The following is a 20,650-nucleotide window of genomic DNA, read 5'->3' as shown; positions in this document are numbered from 1 at the left end:
CAAATCCTTAAAAGTTTTTTTTTTCAATAACCAAAAAAGTTTCTAACGATCAATTTCATAATTTAAAAAATGACAAATATGCTCTTGATTTTATCACTATGTATTTAAAAATAAAATCTACTAATCTAATTATCCAATCACTTAACTTAAAAGATACTAGAAAATCATCATAATATCTAGCTTCATCACCGAAAATTATTTTTAAAAAAATAAAAAATAAAAAAATCTCTATGGATATGAAGATGTAAAGTGTGTTAACGGTGTCAAAGTAAATCCAAAGACAGGAACTAGAGAGTGAATGATGAGAGGAGAGAAGAAATGGAATGGGAAGGGCAAGTGGGGAGTGGGCCCAAAATCCTAACCCACTTTTGACGCTATCTCTCACCGTTCTTATCTGAGTAAGGTCGGTACTATGGCTGCCCCCAACTATAATAAGTACGGCCAATTTCCTTTTCCTTTCCCTTTCATTGACTCACCCATTTCCCCTTCTGCCCTCCACCTCCACCAAAACTCCTTTTTTTTCTTTTTCTTTCTTCTATATATTCTCTTATATATAATCTAACCTTTTTTTTTTTTTTCTTTTTTATTCTTCTCCTCTTTCGATTTCTTAATTATTTTTAATTGATTCCTTTTTGTTAGGTTTGCCGTTTTTTTGATCGTACGGGTTGTATGCACTTTGAATCCGTCCTTCCTCGCATACTCCTCCACCGGATGACTCATGAAAACGACGTCTTGTACTCCAAATTACAATATTAACCCCACTTCTTTTCACCATTTCCACTTTGTCCTTCCCTGTCCTTTTTCTCTGGTACGGAGCTCCTTCGCCTTCTTAAATTACTAACATACCCTCCTATTTAATCTGCCGTTTTTATTTTTATAAATTGCACAAATTGATACTTAGTCAAACACATATCTATTTCTCTCTTACTCTTACACCCAAGAAATGGAGGTAATAATCTAAACTTTCAAGAATATGTGATATTATATAAATTAAAATTAGCGTATCATCGACGTTCTGAGGGCAGTAACGTAATTAGGCATTTTTCTCTCCCTTAATCCCATCTCATAATCTTGAAACCAGTATTTTCCGTTTACAGTTAATCGCTCCATCTGAGGAAGTAGTTGGGTTTCTTCTTCCCGGTTTCGAACATTCTGATTTGGAAAACCAACCACTCAGATTCAACCAGTTCTTCATCAGAGCTCGTGAACTTCTGGCCTTCTTTTTTTCCTTCTCCATTTTTGTTTTATATGGGGTTCTTTTAGAGTTCAGACACAAAGTTTCTGGAAAGAATTTCCTTCTTCTCAAGCATGAAGAAGCAGAAATTCGTTGAACCCACGAACCCTTTCGATCTGATTTCTGATGAAATCATTTTTTCCATCCTCGACTTACTGAGCTTTAATCCAGTTGATCTCAAGTCCTTCTCCTTAACCTGTAAGTCATTCTACTGTGTTGAAGCAAAGCACCGCAAAATCCTCAAACCTCTTCGTTCTGAACACCTTCCTTCTGTGCTTAAACGATATACACAATTAACTCATCTTGATTTTTCCCTCTCCCCTCGAGTCACCGATGGCTCTTTGGCTATCATTTCTAAGGCCTGCAATTCCAAGCTTCGTTCTCTCGACCTTTCGAGGTCTAAATTCTTTTCGGCTACAGGGTTGTTGAGTTTGGCTACGAATTGTACAAATTTGGTGGAGATTGACTTGTCGAACGCAACGGAGCTCAGAGATGCGGCGGCGGTGGCTTTAGCGAAGGCAAAAAATCTCGAGAAGCTGTGGTTGGGGAGGTGTAAATTGATAACGGATATGGGGATTGGGTGTATTGCAGTTGGATGCACGAAATTGAGATTCATTAGCTTAAAGTGGTGTATGAGTATTGGAGATTTAGGGGTCGGTTTGATTGCTGTTAAATGTGAACAAATTCGTAGTTTGGATCTCTCCTATATGCAGGTAATTTGTTTTGTCTTGGCATTGAATGGGTTTTTCTTTCATGATTTTGATTATGGAGTGAGAGACTATATACATTTTTCAATCTGATTTCCACTTCATGAATTCGCAAAGTGTTGATTGTTGATGAATTCCTGGTTTTTTGGGCTTCAATTGTTACTTGTGGATGAGTTTTATGCTCGGTCGAGTGTTTAACTTCTCGTTAGATGTATAAACATTGGTGCACCTTTCTTTTTCTCCCTTTCAGATCACGGAAAAATGTTTACCATCCATACTAAAGCTCAAGTATCTTGAAGATTTGGTGTTAGAGGGATGCTTTGGCATTGATGATGACTGCCTTGCCGTTATTAGATATGGATGCAAGTCCTTGAAGGTAAATTTTGATTAACTTAGAGACAGTTCTCTTACTTATGTTTTCTTTTGGCAAATAATCCTTGGCCTTGTTTGAGTCAGAGAAGGACTCTGGTTTAGCAGATCATTTATCAAGTCAAAAGTTGTTGCTAGAACCTGATTAATGTTCCACATTTGATTTTTAGTTATTCTGAACCATTAATTATATTATGACATTGTTTTTAAGGTCACTCACTCACTCACCCACACACGCACATACAGAATTTTGATTGGAAAAGAAATTCTATCTCGTTTTTTTGCCAGTTTTTGTTGATTTCATCACATGAAAGCATATTATGACATTGGCAAACATTTCAATTACTACAGAAACTTGATGTATCCAGTTGTCCGAATATTAGTCCTACTGGGCTATCTACCCTGACTCGCGCCACTGCATCTATACAGCAGCTTACTTTAGCGTATGGCTCTCCTGTAAGTCCAACTTAATCTCTATTTTTAACTTTTGATCCTTTTTGTATTTCCTTGTTGTTTATAAATCGTTTTCTGTTGGTGGTTTAGGTGACTCTTGCTCTGGCTGATAGTTTGAAGAACTTGTCCATGTTACAATCGGTCAAATTGGATGCCTGTGTTATTACATACGATGGACTCAAAGCCATAGGAAATTGCTGTGTATCACTGAGTGAACTGAGCTTAAGTAAATGTGTTGGTGTGACTGATGAAGGTCTTTCCTCCATCGTGAAAAAACACAAAGATTTGAAGAAGCTTGACATAACTTGTTGTCGCAAGATAACCGATGTTTCTATTTCAAATCTTACCAACTCGTGTACTGGCCTTACTTCTCTAAAAATGGAGTCTTGTTCCCTAGTTAGCAGAGAAGGATTTATCCTGATTGGACGAGGATGCCATTTTCTTGAGGAGCTCGATTTAACAGACAACGAAATTGATAATGAAGGTGCTTAATTTTCCTCTTATAGGCTATGAGTCTCCTTGTATTGTTTAGTGTATTCGGTGACATACTTATCATCTATTTCTATTTTATGCAGGTTTGAGATCATTATCTAAGTGTTCGAAACTCTCCATCTTAAAGCTAGGAATTTGTCTGAATCTTAATGACGAGGGACTTGGCCATATCGGCACGTGCTGTTCCAAGCTTTTGGAGCTAGATTTATACAGGTTTATGACTTCTCATGCTTTTCTTTCTCTCTAATTTTAAGGGACTTGGACCTGGACTGACTTTATGTCCTCGTCTTCTTTTTTTCTCCTCAGGTGTGCAGGAGTTACTGATTCTGGCCTTTTGGCAATCATCCATGGTTGCCCTGATCTTGAAATGATAAATATAGCATATTGTCGAGACATCACCGACACATCATTTTCATCCCTTCGTAAATGCTCAAGGCTGAAGACAATCGAAGCTCGAGGATGCCCACTTATCACATCTTCTGGCTTAGCAGCAGCTGTGGCAGGATGCAAGTTACTGAGGACATTAGACTTAAAAAAGTGTTGCAATGTTGATGATGCTGGCATGATTCCCCTTGCTCATTTCTCTCAAAACCTCAGACAGGTGATCATTGCTCTCTTTTCACTGTTTCTTAGAGTAAAACAGTTAGAAAAGCATATAACTTCTTTGATTTCTCGACAGATAAATTTGTCGTATAGCTCGGTTACCGATCTGGGACTCTTGTCTCTCGCCAGCCTTAGTGGGCTTCAGCATCTGACTGTATTGCACACAAACAGATTAACTCCAAGTGGAGTTGCAGCTGCCTTGTTGGCAAATAGTTCCCTAACAAAAGTGAAGCTCCATGCACTGTTTCAAGCTCTGCTACCCGAACGTCTTCTTAAACACTTGGAAGTACGGGGATGCACATTCGAATGGAGAGAGAAAATATTTCAGGTACTTGTTAATGCATTCTGATGATGCCTTAGTTTTCATTTTCGTAGTCGACTGTAGGACCATGATGTTTTTGACCCTGGAAAAAACACCAATGTTAGGCTATTAAAAAGAGTGGAGCCTGGATTAATGTTTAGGGGATTTGACAATCTTTGTGCAGATACTATATGTCCTCCTATGGAATCCTAAGTAGCTTTTTTCATGATTGGCAGGCTGAGTTGGACCCTAAGTGCTGGAAAATGCAGTTGGAAGATGAGATGCAAATTGTCTTATAGGATGCAGCTAACTGCCATATATGGAGATTTTGAAAGAATTTGTGGAAGCCTCTATTTTTGGTGAATTAAAAATTTTCATTGGCTCTCCTCCATATGGGAATTGGAATGCTTTTCTCTCCTAGTTTGAAATTTAGTCTAAGAGTGAAGCTGTGTGTTACTGTTATTTCATCTTGTAAAGTTTGAAAAATGAGGAAACATGGGTCTAAACAAATTCCAAAACTGGATGGGCCCACAGAAAAAACACAACTCTGAAAAAGCAGTGGGCTATTGTAAGGCCCAAAAAGAAAATTGGATCAACAGAGTCCATTTATTACCAAACTTATATTTTGGTACTTTTCCTTTTCTTTTAAAAAAAATGAAATGTCCGATTGTTCTGGCTTCGTAAATGAAGATGAAATGCTGAAGCAGCTCTTGAAATTGAAATGAAAAGTTCCATCGCTGTCACTCTCTTCTTGTTTAATTATTACTAAGGATATTCAAAACTCGAGCTTAAAATAAATATTTTAAGTACTATTATTCATTAATAAAGGGAAAAAAATATAAATATATAAGAGAGAGATAGAGAGAAAGAGAGATGCGTTGTTCCAGTGCAGTCCACGTATACAGAGATGAGACACGTGGCGCCATCTGAGGAGCACAAAGATAAGCCGCCTTCTGAGAAAAGGCCTGACCAGTCCAGTCAAACCCACAAGCTTTGACCGAAAAGGAGAAAATTCCACAGTCAAACTTCCATCTCAGCTTCGAAGAAAGTAGCTCAGCTCCACGAAACCTTAATTGCCAACAAAACAAAAATCACTCCTCTGTTCCTCTTCCCTCCTCCTTCTTTTCTGCTCCTCCTTTTTTTTTTTTCTGTTAATATAAATAAGCCTTCATTCTGTAACTTCTTTCCAACACACACCTTCCTTCTTCTTCCAGTGACTTCCTTTTTCCCAAAAAAGGAAAAGGAAAAGAAAATACTAACATGAATAACATAAACCAAACGATAAATACACTCTCTGGCGGATCTTCTGACAACAAAACCAATAATTTCGCTATGGAAGTTCCGAAATTCAAGTCTCTTCAACCTCCTCCATTTCCAATGTCTCCTTCTTCTTACCTTTCCTCTTTCTCTTCTGGTTTAAGCCCCACTGAGTTTCTTAATTCCCCTCTCCTTTTCTCCTTCGGTGTAAGTTTTCAAATTCTTCCCATTTTATAACTTCTCTTAATGTGATATATTTGTTTTGGGTTTTGCTGATTTGTTCTCTAATTTTGGTATTTTTTAACAGGTTTTTCCTTCTCCTACCACTGGTGCCTTAAACTTGAGAAATGATTATGAGGAGATTGACCAGCAAGAAATGAAGGGAGATGTGAAAAATAATTACTCTGTTTCTTCGTTCAACCCACAAACAGGATCCTCTGTTTCGTCTTATTTTCAGTCCTCTTCTTCCAACGTGATCCAACTGGTAAATGTTTGTCGCTTTCTTAGTATTTTAAAATCCCTTGTTCTCTCCTCGCGTGATGATGATCTTATTACTTGAAAGATATTTAATACCATAAAAAACAGAATCCCACAGGTGTCAGTAGATTAGAAAAAGGGGGAGGGGGTGGAATTAAATAAAATTAGGATCTGTAACAAACAATTTCTGTTTTTTGTTTGGTAGAATCCAGGCGGTTTTTCGTGTGATGAAAATAGAGCGAAATCAGAATTTGTTACTACAGAAATGGTGGTAGCTGAATCAAAGCCAATTTCCCAGCTATCAATTTACAACAGAGAACAGCACAAATCAGAGAACGATGGATATAACTGGAGAAAATATGGTCAAAAACAAGTGAAAGGAAGCGAAAATCCACGAAGCTATTACAAGTGCACTTTTCCAAGTTGCCCAACAAAGAAGAAAGTTGAAAGATCTTTAGATGGGCAAATTACTGAGATTGTTTACAAGGGAAGCCATAATCACGCCAAGCCCCAGCCGACAAGACGTTCCGGTAACTCCGCTGTTTACGATCCATCGGCGGCGGATTCTGCCCTGCTGCAGGAGGATTCCTCCGTCTCGGTGGGGGACGAGGAATTCGAACCCAATTCGCCGTTTAGCAACTCGATGGACGACAATGAAAATGAACCGGAAGCTAAGAGATGGTGAGTGAATTCGAATGGTTACAAAATATTATTTTTGGTTGAAAATTTATGGGAGCAGTGTGAACAAAAATGAAATGTTGCAGGAAAGGGGAGAATGAAAATGAAGGATATTGTGGGGGTGGAAGCAGAACAGTGAAAGAGCCAAGAATTGTGGTTCAAACAACCAGCGAAATTGACATATTGCCGGATGGTTATAGATGGAGGAAATATGGACAAAAAGTTGTCAAAGGAAATCCAAATCCGAGGTATGCTTTTGTTCTTTGTTCAACATTGAATCTTTTCTCTTTTCAAAGTTTCTGCAAAATGCCACTTTTTACCTTTTCTTTTTCTTTCTCTCTTAGGTCAGATTCCAATTTTGACGTAGATCCCAGTTTAATTTCTTGCACTTATAAAAAAAACTTAATTAGTTTTGTAATTTTGTCTTAATTTCAACTTCATTCATGCAGTTTAAAAGTTTTCGATTAATTTGCTTAAGCCTTACAGATTCAATAGAATTCTTTTTAGGTTCTATTCTCTAATACAATCGATTTACTAAAGATCTTTGAGAGATTTACCTAAAGTCAATGACTAACTAACTAGAGATATTTGAGAAGTCAACTAACTACAGATTGTAAGAGACATAACCAAAGTCGAGGATTAAATAAAACAAAATCTATTTAATTATTGTACCAATTTGATGACATGACCTGCAAATAATAATAATAAGATAGAGCTGCTAGCATGAGCATGTTGAATAACTGTTAAGAAAAGAAATTTTAATTTGTCATAATCCATCTAACTTATCTTAAGCTTGTAAGTCGTTAGACAGCTGAATTTGTTAAGGGATATGTTATTGACTTAGAGGAAGAGGCTCGAACCCCATTCTAATTATTGAACTTGAAAAAATAACTTCAATTTTTTAAGTAGTTAAGCTTTATCAGTTCATTGTTAGTTTAATAAAGTTTAACTCAATAGTTAAGACATCGACTTTTACTCTTAAAGTTCGAGATTCATATTCTCATTATTGTTTGTAGGACTCAACACTGAACTTGGTAATTTATTTTCTTCATGTATACCTATATAGGAGCTACTACAAATGCACATCTTTAGGCTGCCCGGTGAGGAAGCATATCGAGCGAGCGGCCAACGACATGAGGGCTGTGATCACCACCTACGAAGGCAAACACAACCATGAAGTTCCAGCAGCACGTGGCAGTGGTGGCGGTGGCTATAACGCCATCAACCGACCTATATCGACCAACATTCCAATGCCGGTGAGACCATCCGCCATCACCAGTAATTCTTTCACGGCAAATTTTCCTGCCGCGTTCCAGCCAGCAAATTTAGGGATGTCAGAAATAGGAGCAGAAGCATCATTGTTCCGATTTCAAACATCACAAGGACTGCCTCCAAGTTTCCAAGTTTCAGGATTTGGATCAGCAGCTAAGGAAGAAGCCAGAGATGATGACATATACTTCAATTCATTTCTATCTTAGAGTTTCTTTGTTTTTGTTTGTAGCATTGTAAAATTAGTAGGGGATGATGAGTAGAATAGAATAGATAATTGACTTGGAAGAGAGTGAATTTGTTGATTGGTTATTAGGTTAGAGATGAGTTTAGGAGATATGTGGGTTTGTTGTATCAATTAAATAATATAGTGGTTTAAATGACTGAGAAGTTTACACATTATAATAATGAAAATTGAATGAAAAATTGAAGAAATGATGAGAGTGTTTACATTATAATGAAAAACAAAAAAGGGTGGTTAAGAGGGAGAGTTAAGAGGTAAAATTAAAAGTGGAATTAATTAGAGAAATTAAATATAAGGGTAAGTAGAGAGTTTGTATCCTGTAATGGCGGCGGATAAAGCCAAGGAGAAGAAGGCGAAGAAGGACATAACAACAGAAGCTGCCAATGAGTCTGTAAAAGAAGAATCTGAGCCTTCTCTCATTCTGTTTGTCATCGGAACTGCTGAAGATGCCGCCGACATTTCCAGATACGCCATACTCTGCATATCATCATCATCATCATCATCATCATCATCATCATCATCATCATCATCATCATCATCCATTTTTAAATATTTTTCCAACCTCATTACACAACCTTACATACACTTTTACCCTCTGCTTCTATATTTACTACTTCTAATTTGAGGATCTCATTTTATTTATTTATTTTTATTTGATTTCCAGTAAGAATGGGACAAACTAGCTTAAATTTCGAAAACAAAAATTAAAAAACAAAGACTCAGATAATCATTTGATTTTTTTATTTTTTGTTTTTAAATATTAAACCTATTTCATCCTCATTTCTTAAAATGATATACATTTTTTCTTAAATTCAAAGGTTCAAATCTTAACCAAACTCCAAAAACAAAAATAAGACTTTAAAAGCTACTTTTTTTAATATTCAAATTTTGATTTTTTTTTTTAAACTATTGGTAAAAAGTAGATAACAGACAAATAAATTGAGAGTGGAAATAATGTCAAGAACCAAATGATTGTCAAAACAGGTCTAAAATTATTACCAAATTTTAAAAGATCTCAATACTTCAATTAAATTATATATTTGAATTTTGAAGTTAATTTACGATTTTTGTCTCTAAACTTCTAGGTTTGTATCTAATATATCTCTTAAATCCTAATATAAACTCTTTAAACTTCAATGACCTATTAGACATAAACGTGAAAGTTGAAGAAGAATTTGTGTTTGTATTTATCCAAAATTTGGTCACTTTTAGTTGGTAAAATTTAAATTTAGTCCTTATGATTTCTAAAAGTTTTAATTTGATCCTACTATTTAACTGATTAAAGAATATTTTTGGTTTGTAATTTATTCTCTATAATTTGAGCTTACAATTCATCTTGGTCCTATGAAATATTATAGAAGTCTTAACTTGATTCCTATATGATTGGCTTCAATCTCACAAATTGCACCTAAATCGAACTGCATTCACTTGAAAAATCTACCATTTATTTTCTCTACCCAATACTATCAACTAAAATAACTACCCGAATGAAAAACTGCTTTGTGTAAAGAAGAAAAATGCTATTCCTAATATAATAACATTACAAACAATTTGTGAAACGTGAGTGAGTCGTGAAAAACCAAATTGAAATTTTAAAAATCACATAAACTAAGTTAAATGAAATTCTATGTACCAAATTAAAATAAAGATGAAATTATCGAAATTAAGTGGAGAAAAGAAATAAAAACTATTTTGAGTAGAGGTAAACACTTCAATCATTTGAAACCAAATTAAACAACCCTAACTTTAAAGTTTTAAAATCGGGAATTGCGTAAATCATAGGATTAAATTTCTAATATACCAAAATATATATATATATTTGCAGCACCAGACTTGATTAGAAGAAAACAGACCGACCTGGTCTCCAATAAAGTCGATAAAGGCAGCTTTTTGGGGTAGAAACACAGATTTCCCAGTCGAAAGTTCATGAACTTGTCGCAAAACTTGGGCGCCCGTATACAAAGTGGAGAGAAATGCTACTGCCAACAAGTACCTATTTCAATACCAAATTCAATTCTAATAACTGTCTCAAATATAATGATAATTTATAATTTAAAATATATATATATATCAAATTGGGTTACCTGAATTCTTCGTACTTGTCGAAATCTTTCCAATCGCCATGTTTATTGCTAGCCATAATAATGAAAGCAAGCAATGAAAAGATAAGGCTAAATCCTCTGAGAGCCAAAACGCGGCGTTTTAACAGATCCTCCCTCCGCCACCGGCTCACGATCTCCGACACTCCAAAACTGCTCGCCTGTGGCGTTGGGTTTTCCACGTCCGACGCCGGAGGGGCAGACGGTGGCGACGCCGCCGGCGCCCCTTTTTGTTGCGTCGGTGCAGAGTCTTCGGGATTTGTCATCACAATCGAATAAGTGATTGGGATTTTTTTGGATGGAACAGACCAACTGGAAGATCGGGGTATAAAGAACTTCTAGTTTTTTTGTGAGTGAACAAAATTTGTTATTTGTTAAAACTTTTTCTTTCCCCTTTACAAATTATTTGGGTGGCATTATGAAGCGACAACTCAGCTTCTCTGTATAAGGAAGCGGGTGTGGGAGTTGAGACAGAAGCCACGCGAAGTGGACTATGGACCAATCAACGTGTTTTGATTTTGTCACGTGGCATAATTTGGGTGGTGCCACATGTCCAGATTGGACATTTTCCATATGAAAATTGACTTCTCCATACATAACTTTTTTTTATTTTTCCTTCGTGGTTAAATTAAATGCCCATCAATTTTGGGCTATGTAACTATGTATATTTTCAATTATGTTTTAAACTTTGATTTTTTTAAAAAAAAAAAAATTGCCATTAAACATTGAAATTTGTTTTTTTGAAAAAACATTCTCAATGAATTGAGAGTATTTCTTCTTTGTTAAAATTAAATAAAAAATTAATGCCATAGCTAATATGTAAAAACTAAAACACATAATGTGATACATGAGGTGCAACAATTGATTATATAATTATTTTAATTATATTTTTTAGGTGAAATAAATTATGACAACTATTTAATCTTTTATATAGTTAAAAATAATATCACATATATATCTTTAATTTCACAATTAATTTTCATGACATTTATCATATTTTTTACCAATAAAGTTTCAAGAGTATTTTTTTAAGGTATGACAAAAGTTTAATGGTAAAAAAAAATTATTAAAGTCGATCATTTTAATTTTCTTAGTGTTTTTTTTTTTTTTGGTACTTTAAAGTATTGTGGGTTCGTAAATTTCAATAATGATATATGGAAAAAAAAAAAAAAAATCCAACGATAGTAGTAGAAATTTTCTATTTATGTCCAACCAAAACGTTCCGTGTGATCCTAAAAGAATTTTAAAAGAAATACGTGTTGAAATTCTAAAATCCTCTTTTGTACATTAGCCATATAAAAAAAATCTCTTATTCCAACTCTAAATAAAAGATGTTAGGATAGAGTACTAGGTTGGTTGTACTTAGAAGAAAAAAAAAAAAAAAAAAAAGGTGGTTGGGACTCTTGGTTTTTCTTTTTTAATTTTTTTATTGAGTGTGTTGAATGAGAAATTTTGGCTAATCACAAGTTGCCACATCATAAAATGAGAGCCCAGAACCCACTGTTGAAATTATAAATTGGATCGGGTCGAGTCATTAAAGTCGCTAGGCCCAACACAATTAAAGCTTATAATAAAAATTTTTACCCTAATTAAAGACTGAACCCAAACCCAATATTTGGGTCCAACAACAACTGGGCCCAAGCCCATATAATGTCCATGAGAAATTTCTATAAACAGAGACATTACCTATTCATACGGGGGGTTTTAAGTTCTATAAATAAAGATTTTAAGACTCTAAAGTTCTAATCGTTCTAAAGATTATAACCTTTTGACGATTGAATACTTGGAAGATTAAAACTTTCTTGAATTCCAGAAAACTGAAGCTTTGATCAATCTTAAGTTTGCAACTTCCTGAAAATTAGAAGAAGTGAAGACCAAGGCTCTCTGAAGATCTAAAGTTCCAAACAACGAAGCTCTAAAGAGTATAACTCTTCTCAAGTTCTAAAGACTGAAGCCATGAAGCTCTTAAATACTGAAGATTATTGAAGCATTCACGCTAAAAGACTAGAAGATTGAAGCTCCAAAGGCTGATCCAAGACGATCAACATGCTAGGGGCCAATCCAAGTCGATCAACAAACCAAAGGTCGATCCAAGTCATTCAACAAGTCAGGGGTCTATCCAAACCGATCAACAAGTCAAAAGTTGATCTAAACTATAATGACCCAACTTTCTAACGCTAATAGGATTTTACTACATGCATGCATAAGCTTGAAAGTAAATCTTTTTCAAATTGAGCAATAGAATCAAATCCTTTTTATAAAATATAGAAACATCATCAAGATAAATATTCATAAACCCAAAAACCTTTACTTGGGATACCGCTAACACAAATTTAAAAAAATAAATAAATAAATAACTAAATAAAAATAATCCAAGAATTTCAATGTTTTTCTACTAAACCAAACATGGAAAATATGATGAAACATATGCAGAAGCGTCAGTTTAATCCCATCCCGATGCTATTTCTTGGTGACACTGTGGATACGGTTCACTTTGTAACTATTGCATAAGTTGTAAGTGTTATAGACAATTGATCCATATTGTTCATGTTGAGACATGTGAGTGGGAGTATCCTGCATAAAGAGTTTATATAAGATCAGACCGCGAAATGATTGGTTTCTCTTTATAACACCGTTACTTGAAGAGACTAGATGACCATAGGTGACTTAACCTTAATCCTGAGTGACTTGTAAACTCCTGTCTATGAGGACAATCCTTTAATCTGTATGGGTGAGAGCAACCAGTTTAACCAATTCAATAAGCCTACCATTTTGGATTTGTCCAAGTAGGGAGCTGAGAACATAACTACACAAGATGGAATTCACTCATTTCCGTCTTTAGAAAAAATAGATGTATTGCTACCTTAATAGCTGATTTCGGGTCTTAAACAATGAGGTCTCACCCTCTCATTGGCCTGAGAGAGGTTAGTTTATAGTTGGACTATAAACTGTTTGTTCATCAGAGGAATCAGTGGTACTTAAGAAGTTAGATGTAACTACAAGAGTAAAACGGTAATTTGATCCAATTGTAGTATGAGTAATTTGTGAAAAGTCAACTTACTGTTGATTGGTTATATCCATAGACACAGAAATATATCTACAGTCCGAATAATGCAGCTATCGGTCTTTAGTGGAGTGACCGGTAGTTAATGAATATAGATTAATTTAATTAAAGAGTTTAGTTAATTAATCTCGTATTATTGGAGTTTCTAATATGTAGATCTATAAGGTCTCCTTGTTAGCTCACTAAGGATAAAAACAAGGAACAACTATTTTTGGAATAATTTAAATTGTTTAAATTATTCAAAGGAATTTAAGCTATTAATTATATTCATGTATATTGATACATTATAACATATATATTTAATTATAAATACGATTTATAATTAAAACTATATAATATACCAGAGCTAAATATTTGAACGAGATTCAAATATATTTATATAAATACTTTAGGTTAGAATTTGATGTAAATGTGATTCATATTAAAACTATAGGTTATAAGAGAGAATTGCATTTTATTGCATATTATATGGTTTTTTTAATATGTTAATTAACCCTATAATATAAATATTATATTATTAATATTATAATAATGTAATACTCAATAACTCCCCGGGACAGGGGAATTATTCTTGCTGGTCGTGAGAAGGTGTTATCGTAACTCCCTCTCCCTCACTCTTCCATTTTATGTGTTTTTGAAAACAGAGTAATAAGGTGAGACTCAGACACAAAAAAAGACAAAGAAAAAAAAGCTCGTTCTCTTCTTCTCTTATCTCTTGCAAATTCCCTTTGTCAAAAAGGTTTTTGGAACCCTATTTGCGCTCGAATTGATGTTGTTAGTTCAACTCTAACTTAAACAAAAATATTTATAAATCACTGAAACCTACATCTTATACTAACAAGTAGCACAAGCGGTAAGCACAGGGTCGATCCACACAGGGAAGGCTTGTTTAATCTTTTCCTAAGCTAAGTTCAACTATGAAAGCAATAAAAAATGGAGTTTTGATAAAGCAAGAAACATATTTGAAAATCAAAAGATAAAGATAATTGCAAACAAGTGTTATTCAATTTTATTTCAAGTTTAAGTTAGACATTCAATGCAATCTCTATCATCGATTTTTACAAATTAGTCATGCAAATGAATTATGCACACAACTACTCGCTTGACTCGATTAGGCTAACCTTTACAAAGGTGGGTAGCTAGCGAAATCTAATCAAGAAAGCGTTTTAACTATTGATTAAAGTTGGAAAGGCCTAACTCTAATCAACCTATATGCCTCTAGTTCTATTGAGTTAGATAACGTTCATATAGAATAGAAAACATATGCATTAAGTTCTAGAATTCAATTGTGTCAATTAATTGTCAAGATAGTCATATTCAATTAACCGAATTTGTCCTTGAATCTAGCAATTTATGTATTCTAGGAATAGCCATCAAATACAAAATTAACCTTTTCCACTTGGTCGACCTTACTAGACATTCTTATACATGAATACATCCTAGCAACATATCCAATCAAGATTGTGGCAAAACTAAGGATCTTGGCTTAACATGCTTCAAAGACAAAAATCCCTAAACATGCTTTTAAAACTTAAAACCAATTCAAGAATCCATAATTTCATAATGCAATTTACAAAGATAAGCAAAAAAAACTTAAGAAATTGCAAGAATTCTTGAAATCTAGAAACAAAATTGAAGAAATTACTTCACAAATCCATAGACAAATCTATGAAGAAATCCATTACAATGTTTACAATCAAAGAAAGAAATGAAAATCTAACTAATTAGAGACAAAGTTACCAAAGAGTTGAACTGGTGAATAGAGAAACTTCGGACTCCATGAAGAATTTTACCTCCCTTTTCGCTAAAAATGAAAGAAATGTTTTATAGTTGCAGGTGTAGGGTAGCGTCGCGACACTGAGGCTAGCATTGCAATACTAAATCATAAAAAAGCCAAGAAGCGTTGGGCTAGGGTTTTGACACTGCATTAATGCTTGGTTGCGCAAGGCGCGCAAGACATTTCCATCAAATTTTGGAGCGTTGCGACACCCATTGCAGCGTTGCAACGCTGCCTTATTTTGCAGCAGATGGATGCTTGCTGTCTTCAAGCATTTCTCAACGCTTCTAGGAGGATCGTGACGCTGGGTCTGATGGCATTTTGATAATTACTCTGATTCTCTTCAATTTTGTTGACTTCTTGATTATCTTTTATCCTTTTTAGCCCAAATTTCTCGAATTGACTTCTAATCGCTCCCGAGACTATTTTACCTATAAAATAAACATTAAAAACAAACAAATAACACAATTCTAAGGGAATTAACGTAGAAAATATCTCTCTTGAAGACCTATCAAAACACCCCCAACTTAACTCTTGGTCGTACCGAGAAAGTTAAAACTAGAAATATGCATGCAGTCAATAAAAAAAATGAACATTCATTTGTGCATTCATTCAAAGAGGTCATTCAAAATGTTTATATGTCCTTTTTTATCTACACAAATTCGATTCACATCTATCTTTTCAACAAATAAGGAAATAAATGATACAAATGGGCATTTAGAATTTTAAAATTTTGCTAACAAAGAGTTGAAACCTATTTTTGAAAAGAAAACGTCTTTTTTTTGTAAAGTCATAAAAGAAAGGACTACTTAGTTTTAGTTTATTTAAAGGCTAAAACTAGTAAAAAGGCCATATCCAACTCTCAATTCCTCTTCTCCCTACACTGGGTCGATTATCAATCTAAGATATACCTAACTTGCATTGGAGAGAGGCAATTCTAATACAAGGGTTCCTTTTTTAAACTCATGCACACAAAATGTAATTGGCATGTCTTTTAACTAGAGGGATAGCTTTCACATTCACACCGCAGGGAACCTATCACTTTATTCTCGTGGGTCCTATCTAAACAAAATCAGGGTAGCTCTTTTAACCTCTATCCATGCACACACATGTTAGTGAAGGTTATGTTAATTTGGCAAGCTTGCTTTATTTTTTTTTTATGCTAGCAACAACTACTTTTTTTTAAAACACTACTCTTTTTATTCCTCTTTGTCTAAACTTGCTTCTAAAACAAGATGGTTGTTCTTAGACCAAAGGTTGTCCTATTGAGGTAACAAAGAAAATTAAGTAGATATGACGTTTCTAAGAGTTTAAAGATTCTAAATAAATCTAAAAAGCTAAGTATTTGATTTTTTTATGAAATAAAAAGGAAAAGAAAGTTTCTTTTGAAAAATTGAGTTTCAAAATGTTGTTAAAAAATTTTAAGAGGTCTAAAATTTTATTTGTATCATTACTTGAAAGAATGCGTCATCAGAGTTTCATTGATAAGAATCGAGAGATTATGGAAATCAAATGATGCATAAAAAAAACAAAGTGGATGAGATTCTTGAATGAATGAACATGCATTAAAGCAAAAATGAGTCATTTCAAAAATATCAAGAGATCATGATATTGTTTTTCAAAGAATAAAAAATATGTCATCAAAATGCATTAGAGTCTCATCAAGATGTATCTAATCAAGATCACAAAATCTAAATAACCCTAATAAAATGTCATAAATATGCAATGTTCCCCACCCCCAACTTAAAAAGTAAACATTGTCCTCAATATTTTAAAATGTAGATATAAGCGAGAAGACAAAAGGAAGGGAACAGAAAACTCCCCCGGTTTCATATAGTGGGAGGTGGTAGAATTTTTCTTCCTGCTTCAAAATATTGTTTTTCTTTCATTTTGTTTGTTCTCACAAAAAAAAAAAAAGAAAAGAAAAACAAAAGAAAGCAAAAGCTACAAGAAAAAGAAAGTTAGTCTAAAAATTTACTTCTAGAAAACAAATAAAGGAAAGCGAATAAAAGTTGTTTTATTTTTTACACCTGGCTACCTCCAGGAAGGGTAAATTTTTAACGTCGATTGCTTGATGCGACCCGTCTTTTTTGCTTTTCAAGGTACGTAAAAACTTTCATACTTCTCCGGTCCTTTCTTAGATGAATCTATATAGCTTGGAAGGGCTATAAAAGTACTCATCTTTTGACGAGAATCAGACAGTAAACTTTGGCAAAAAAACGAGAAAAATAAGGAATCGAAAGACTCAAGTGACCCAAAAGAGTCGAAAGAAAGAAAAGACTCGACAACAGACTCTGACTTGTAAGGATAATATGAGAAATAATAAAAAAATATTAGATGCCAGAGGGAAGAAAAGAATGGGGTTTGACAACCTCAAACTCAATTACCTAAGACTCCTCAATATGAGGCTCGAACTCATATTCTACTTTATCGACTTATTTTTGGTACTACGAGGAATAAATATCTTCTCCGTTAGTCGATCGAGAGAATTCCTCACGCATGTTGATCTCGGTGCAATAGACAATGGAGGGCTCTGAACAACTTTCCAGTGTAAGTCCTAGATGTGCAAGTTGAGGAAGAGACTCTTCCTCAACGAGCATGGGGGTTTGAGTACTTAGGTGAGACTCAATAGGTTCCTGTACACACTGAAAAGAAGAATTAGCGAGTTCACACATAATAAAGTCCAAAGTCTTACCTTGACCTATACTTCGAGGAACAAGTTGCTCAACATTATGATCGATGTAAGCAACTTCACTCAAAGTTTGGTATTACTAGAAAATTGTTGATTCCAAGACTCTTCTAGTCAACCTACTGATTTAGTAATCTGAGCAACGAGATTACTCAAATTACTAAATTCAATTTTAACTTCAGTTGCAAAACTGAAGCTATCTTGTTGGAAACTAGGGGATTCTTGCTGACTGAGGGAGGATTCCCTGCACAATCTCGCAAGAATTGTTAGAAAACTCCTTAATTAATTCTTTTAGAGAAGTACCTGAATTGGAGGAAGAGGCATGTATCGACATCGGTGTTTGGCTAGATATCTCCCAAGAAGGGTAATGCTCACATATAGGACCACGTGAAACTTGTGTTTGCCTAATAGTCAAATCTTGAACAAGAAAGGTTAGTTGAAGAACTTGACTTTTAAGTTTATTTATTTCTCTTACCTTTTGTTCTTTCTTACGTTGAGCTGCTTGTCTCGAAAGAATAGCATAGAAGATATTAATATCTGCCATATTAAACTAAGTGACTCAAAGAAAGAAAAATCTTTTTAGTGTTTTTAAAGTTTACAAGTTGAATTTAACTAAGAAAGAGATTAAATGGTTTAGCCATTTCCCCAACAACGATGTCATTTTTTTTGTGCTCGAATCGATGTTGTTAGTTCGACTCTAACCGAAACAAAAGTATTTATAAATGACTGAAACCTACATCTTATACTAATAAGTAGCATAAGCGACAAGCACGGGGTCAATCCACGGGGAAGGCTTGTTAATCTTTTCCTAAGCTAAGTTCAACTATGAAATCGATAAAAATGGGGTTTTGATAAAGCAAGAAACATACTTGAAAATCAAAGGATAAAAGAAAATTACAAACAAGTGTTGTTCAATCTTATTTCTAGTTCAAGTTAGACATTCAATGCAATCTCTATCATTGATTTCTACAAATTGGTCATGCAAATGAATTATGCATACAATTACTCGTTTGACTCGATTAGGCGAACCTCTACAAAAGTAGATAGCTAGTGAAATCTAGTCAAGAAAGAGTTCTTCTAGTGTAATGTTTAATTGAGAATGTCTCAATTCAATGAACGAATAACTATACACCCTGAGGTGACATTTATTCTAAATCAAGGAAGTATCATTGCAAAATTAAATGATATTAGGGTTTATTAAGTTTTTTTTTTTTTTTTTTTGCTAAATCTGATTGAATTAAATGAGTTTTGTAAGTATATCTAATATAAATGTTTTGTTTTGTTTCAGCGATTTACAATCATGATTATCGTTGTAATAACTTTGCTTAGTTCTGATAAGTTAATCGGCAAAAACTACACGACTTGAAAAAATACAACTAATACTATCTTGGTCATCGACGACCTCAAATTTGCTCTAACGGAGGAATTGTTAGGATGTTGTCCTAAAGCCTCGTAATTATATGTTATTTGAATCAATGGTTGATTCTCTTATATATGCAATAATCCATTAAATAAAGATCTAAGGTTACTTTATGTAGCTTAAACATGTATGTGGTGGCATACAAGTGGATCATGTTTAAGTAATAACCTAAATGGTTTATAGTAAATGGATAAGGTTGGGTGCCTTATTTTGGTGACACTATGGATACGACCCACTTTGTAATTGTTACAATTGTTGTAAAGTGTTTCAAATGATTTGATCTTAATCATTCATGTGGAGACATGTGAGTGGATTCTATACAAAGAATTTGTATAAGATCAGACCACTAAATGATTAGCTCTCTTTTTTTTAACGCTATTACTTGAAGAGACTTCATTTCACGAGGATGACCATATGTGACTTTGAAGGGAATCGAATTCCTGCAGCAGTAGCGAACGATTGCCTTGTGTCTAAGAATTCGTTTTTGAAACTTAATAAGACAAAGAAAAATAAAGAACTAAGAGGATAAACAATATACACCCTTAAGCATTCATTTCTACTGTAAATTACAGAGAGAAAAGGAAAATGGTACACTAACCTTTGAAGAATCATTCTTCTCTATTTCTCTTCCGGTGAATGGTCACGAACAGTGAGATATATTCCCTTGAACACAGGTCTTCTCTTGAATGCAATAACCTCGAACACCAGTAGCAACAGGACGCCACCACAATGATTACTTTGTTATTCTCAAAATGAGAATCAAGGAAAGTATGTGGGCTTCCTTGATTAATTTTGGTGAAAGGGAAGATGAGAGTTCTTGTGTGTGATATAGGAAGGAGATGAAGATTTTTTGGAGAACTTTTCTACCCAAAAATTTGTTCCAATGTTGAAGTAAAAAAAAAAAAAAAAACAACCTTCTACCAGTTACGTTTTTTTAGAGAAAATGAGGGAGTTATGCCTCCATAACTTGAAAATAACTCCCTTGGAGTTAATTTTCAAATTTTAAATAATAATATTAACTACATTAATATTATCAAAATTGAATCATATATTATATCCCATATAATATATAATCTATATTTATATTATATCACATATAATATAACCTATAGTTTACATTCTCTCATATAACATATAGTTTTAATATGAATCATATTCATATTAATTTTAACCTATAGTTTTTATATGAATCATATTCAAATATTTATTTCTCTCATTAAACTTTATATTATAATGTAACAACATACATTATATTAATTGTATCACATATAATTAATTGTCTTTAAATTAATCTGAACAATTCAAATTAAACCAAAATTAACTTGATTCTCATTAATTCTTATTGAGTTAATAAAGGGACCTTATAGACCTACAGATTAGAAGCTCCCAATGGTATGAGATTAATTAATTAATCTCTTCAATTAAATTAATCAACATTAATTAACTATTGGTCACTCTATTAAAGACCGACAACTACACTATTCATATTATAAATATATTTTTGTGTTCATTGGATA

General features: G+C 33.8%; 3 protein-coding genes across 4 annotated transcripts; 2 read left to right on the top strand and 1 right to left on the bottom strand.

Annotated features, from left to right (window-relative positions):
* The first annotated feature begins 599 nt into the window (after positions 1-599).
* On the top strand, positions 600-4,898 carry LOC120090355 (F-box/LRR-repeat protein 3). Of its 2 annotated transcripts, XM_039047965.1 has the most exons (9): positions 600-808; positions 1,098-1,947; positions 2,192-2,317; positions 2,662-2,766; positions 2,854-3,247; positions 3,339-3,468; positions 3,562-3,856; positions 3,935-4,186; positions 4,396-4,898. In XM_039047965.1, exons 2-9 carry the CDS (start codon positions 1,309-1,311, stop codon positions 4,456-4,458), a joined length of 2,004 nt encoding a protein of 667 aa, XP_038903893.1. In that variant the 5' UTR covers positions 600-808; positions 1,098-1,308; the 3' UTR covers positions 4,459-4,898. The 2 variants fall into 2 exon arrangements, with proteins under 2 accessions (XP_038903893.1, XP_038903892.1); XM_039047964.1 differs by lacking the exon at positions 600-808 and having other exon boundaries at positions 970-1,947.
* Positions 4,899-5,113: 215 nt separating this feature from the next.
* Positions 5,114-8,239, top strand: LOC120090356 (probable WRKY transcription factor 26). The gene is made up of 5 exons (XM_039047966.1): positions 5,114-5,623; positions 5,724-5,900; positions 6,099-6,574; positions 6,658-6,819; positions 7,638-8,239. Exons 1-5 carry the CDS (start codon positions 5,420-5,422, stop codon positions 8,047-8,049), a joined length of 1,431 nt encoding a protein of 476 aa, XP_038903894.1. The 5' UTR covers positions 5,114-5,419; the 3' UTR covers positions 8,050-8,239.
* LOC120090357 (CASP-like protein 4B1) lies at positions 8,221-10,661 on the bottom strand. The gene is made up of 3 exons (XM_039047967.1): positions 10,169-10,661; positions 9,942-10,077; positions 8,221-8,561 (listed from the first exon to the last, which is right to left on the bottom strand). Exons 1-3 carry the CDS (start codon positions 10,447-10,449, stop codon positions 8,370-8,372), a joined length of 609 nt encoding a protein of 202 aa, XP_038903895.1. The 5' UTR covers positions 10,450-10,661; the 3' UTR covers positions 8,221-8,369.
* Positions 10,662-20,650: the final 9,989 nt, after the last annotated feature.

Source organism: Benincasa hispida, chromosome 11, assembly GCF_009727055.1.
Source record: "Benincasa hispida cultivar B227 chromosome 11, ASM972705v1, whole genome shotgun sequence".
NCBI lineage: Eukaryota > Viridiplantae > Streptophyta > Magnoliopsida > Cucurbitales > Cucurbitaceae > Benincasa > Benincasa hispida.
The sequence above is the reverse complement of the archived record's forward strand: the minus strand, read 5'-3'. Positions and strand labels throughout refer to the sequence as shown.

Coding starts and splice junctions, on each gene's coding strand:
- LOC120090355 (XM_039047965.1), top strand. CDS start 1,309: ATGAAGAAGCAGAAATTCGTTGAACCCACGAACCCTTTCGATCTGATT. Junction 1,948..2,191: donor TGGATCTCTCCTATATGCAG/GTAATTTGTTTT, acceptor TCTCCCTTTCAG/ATCACGGAAAAATGTTTACC. Junction 2,767..2,853: donor CTTTAGCGTATGGCTCTCCT/GTAAGTCCAACT, acceptor TTGGTGGTTTAG/GTGACTCTTGCTCTGGCTGA.
- LOC120090356 (XM_039047966.1), top strand. CDS start 5,420: ATGAATAACATAAACCAAACGATAAATACACTCTCTGGCGGATCTTCT. Junction 5,624..5,723: donor CTCTCCTTTTCTCCTTCGGT/GTAAGTTTTCAA, acceptor ATTTTTTAACAG/GTTTTTCCTTCTCCTACCAC. Junction 6,820..7,637: donor AAAGGAAATCCAAATCCGAG/GTATGCTTTTGT, acceptor ATACCTATATAG/GAGCTACTACAAATGCACAT.
- LOC120090357 (XM_039047967.1), bottom strand. CDS start 10,449: ATGACAAATCCCGAAGACTCTGCACCGACGCAACAAAAAGGGGCGCCG. Junction 10,078..10,168: donor GACAAGTACGAAGAATTCAG/GTAACCCAATTT, acceptor GTATTGAAATAG/GTACTTGTTGGCAGTAGCAT. Junction 8,562..9,941: donor TCGACTTTATTGGAGACCAG/GTCGGTCTGTTT, acceptor GATGATATGCAG/AGTATGGCGTATCTGGAAAT.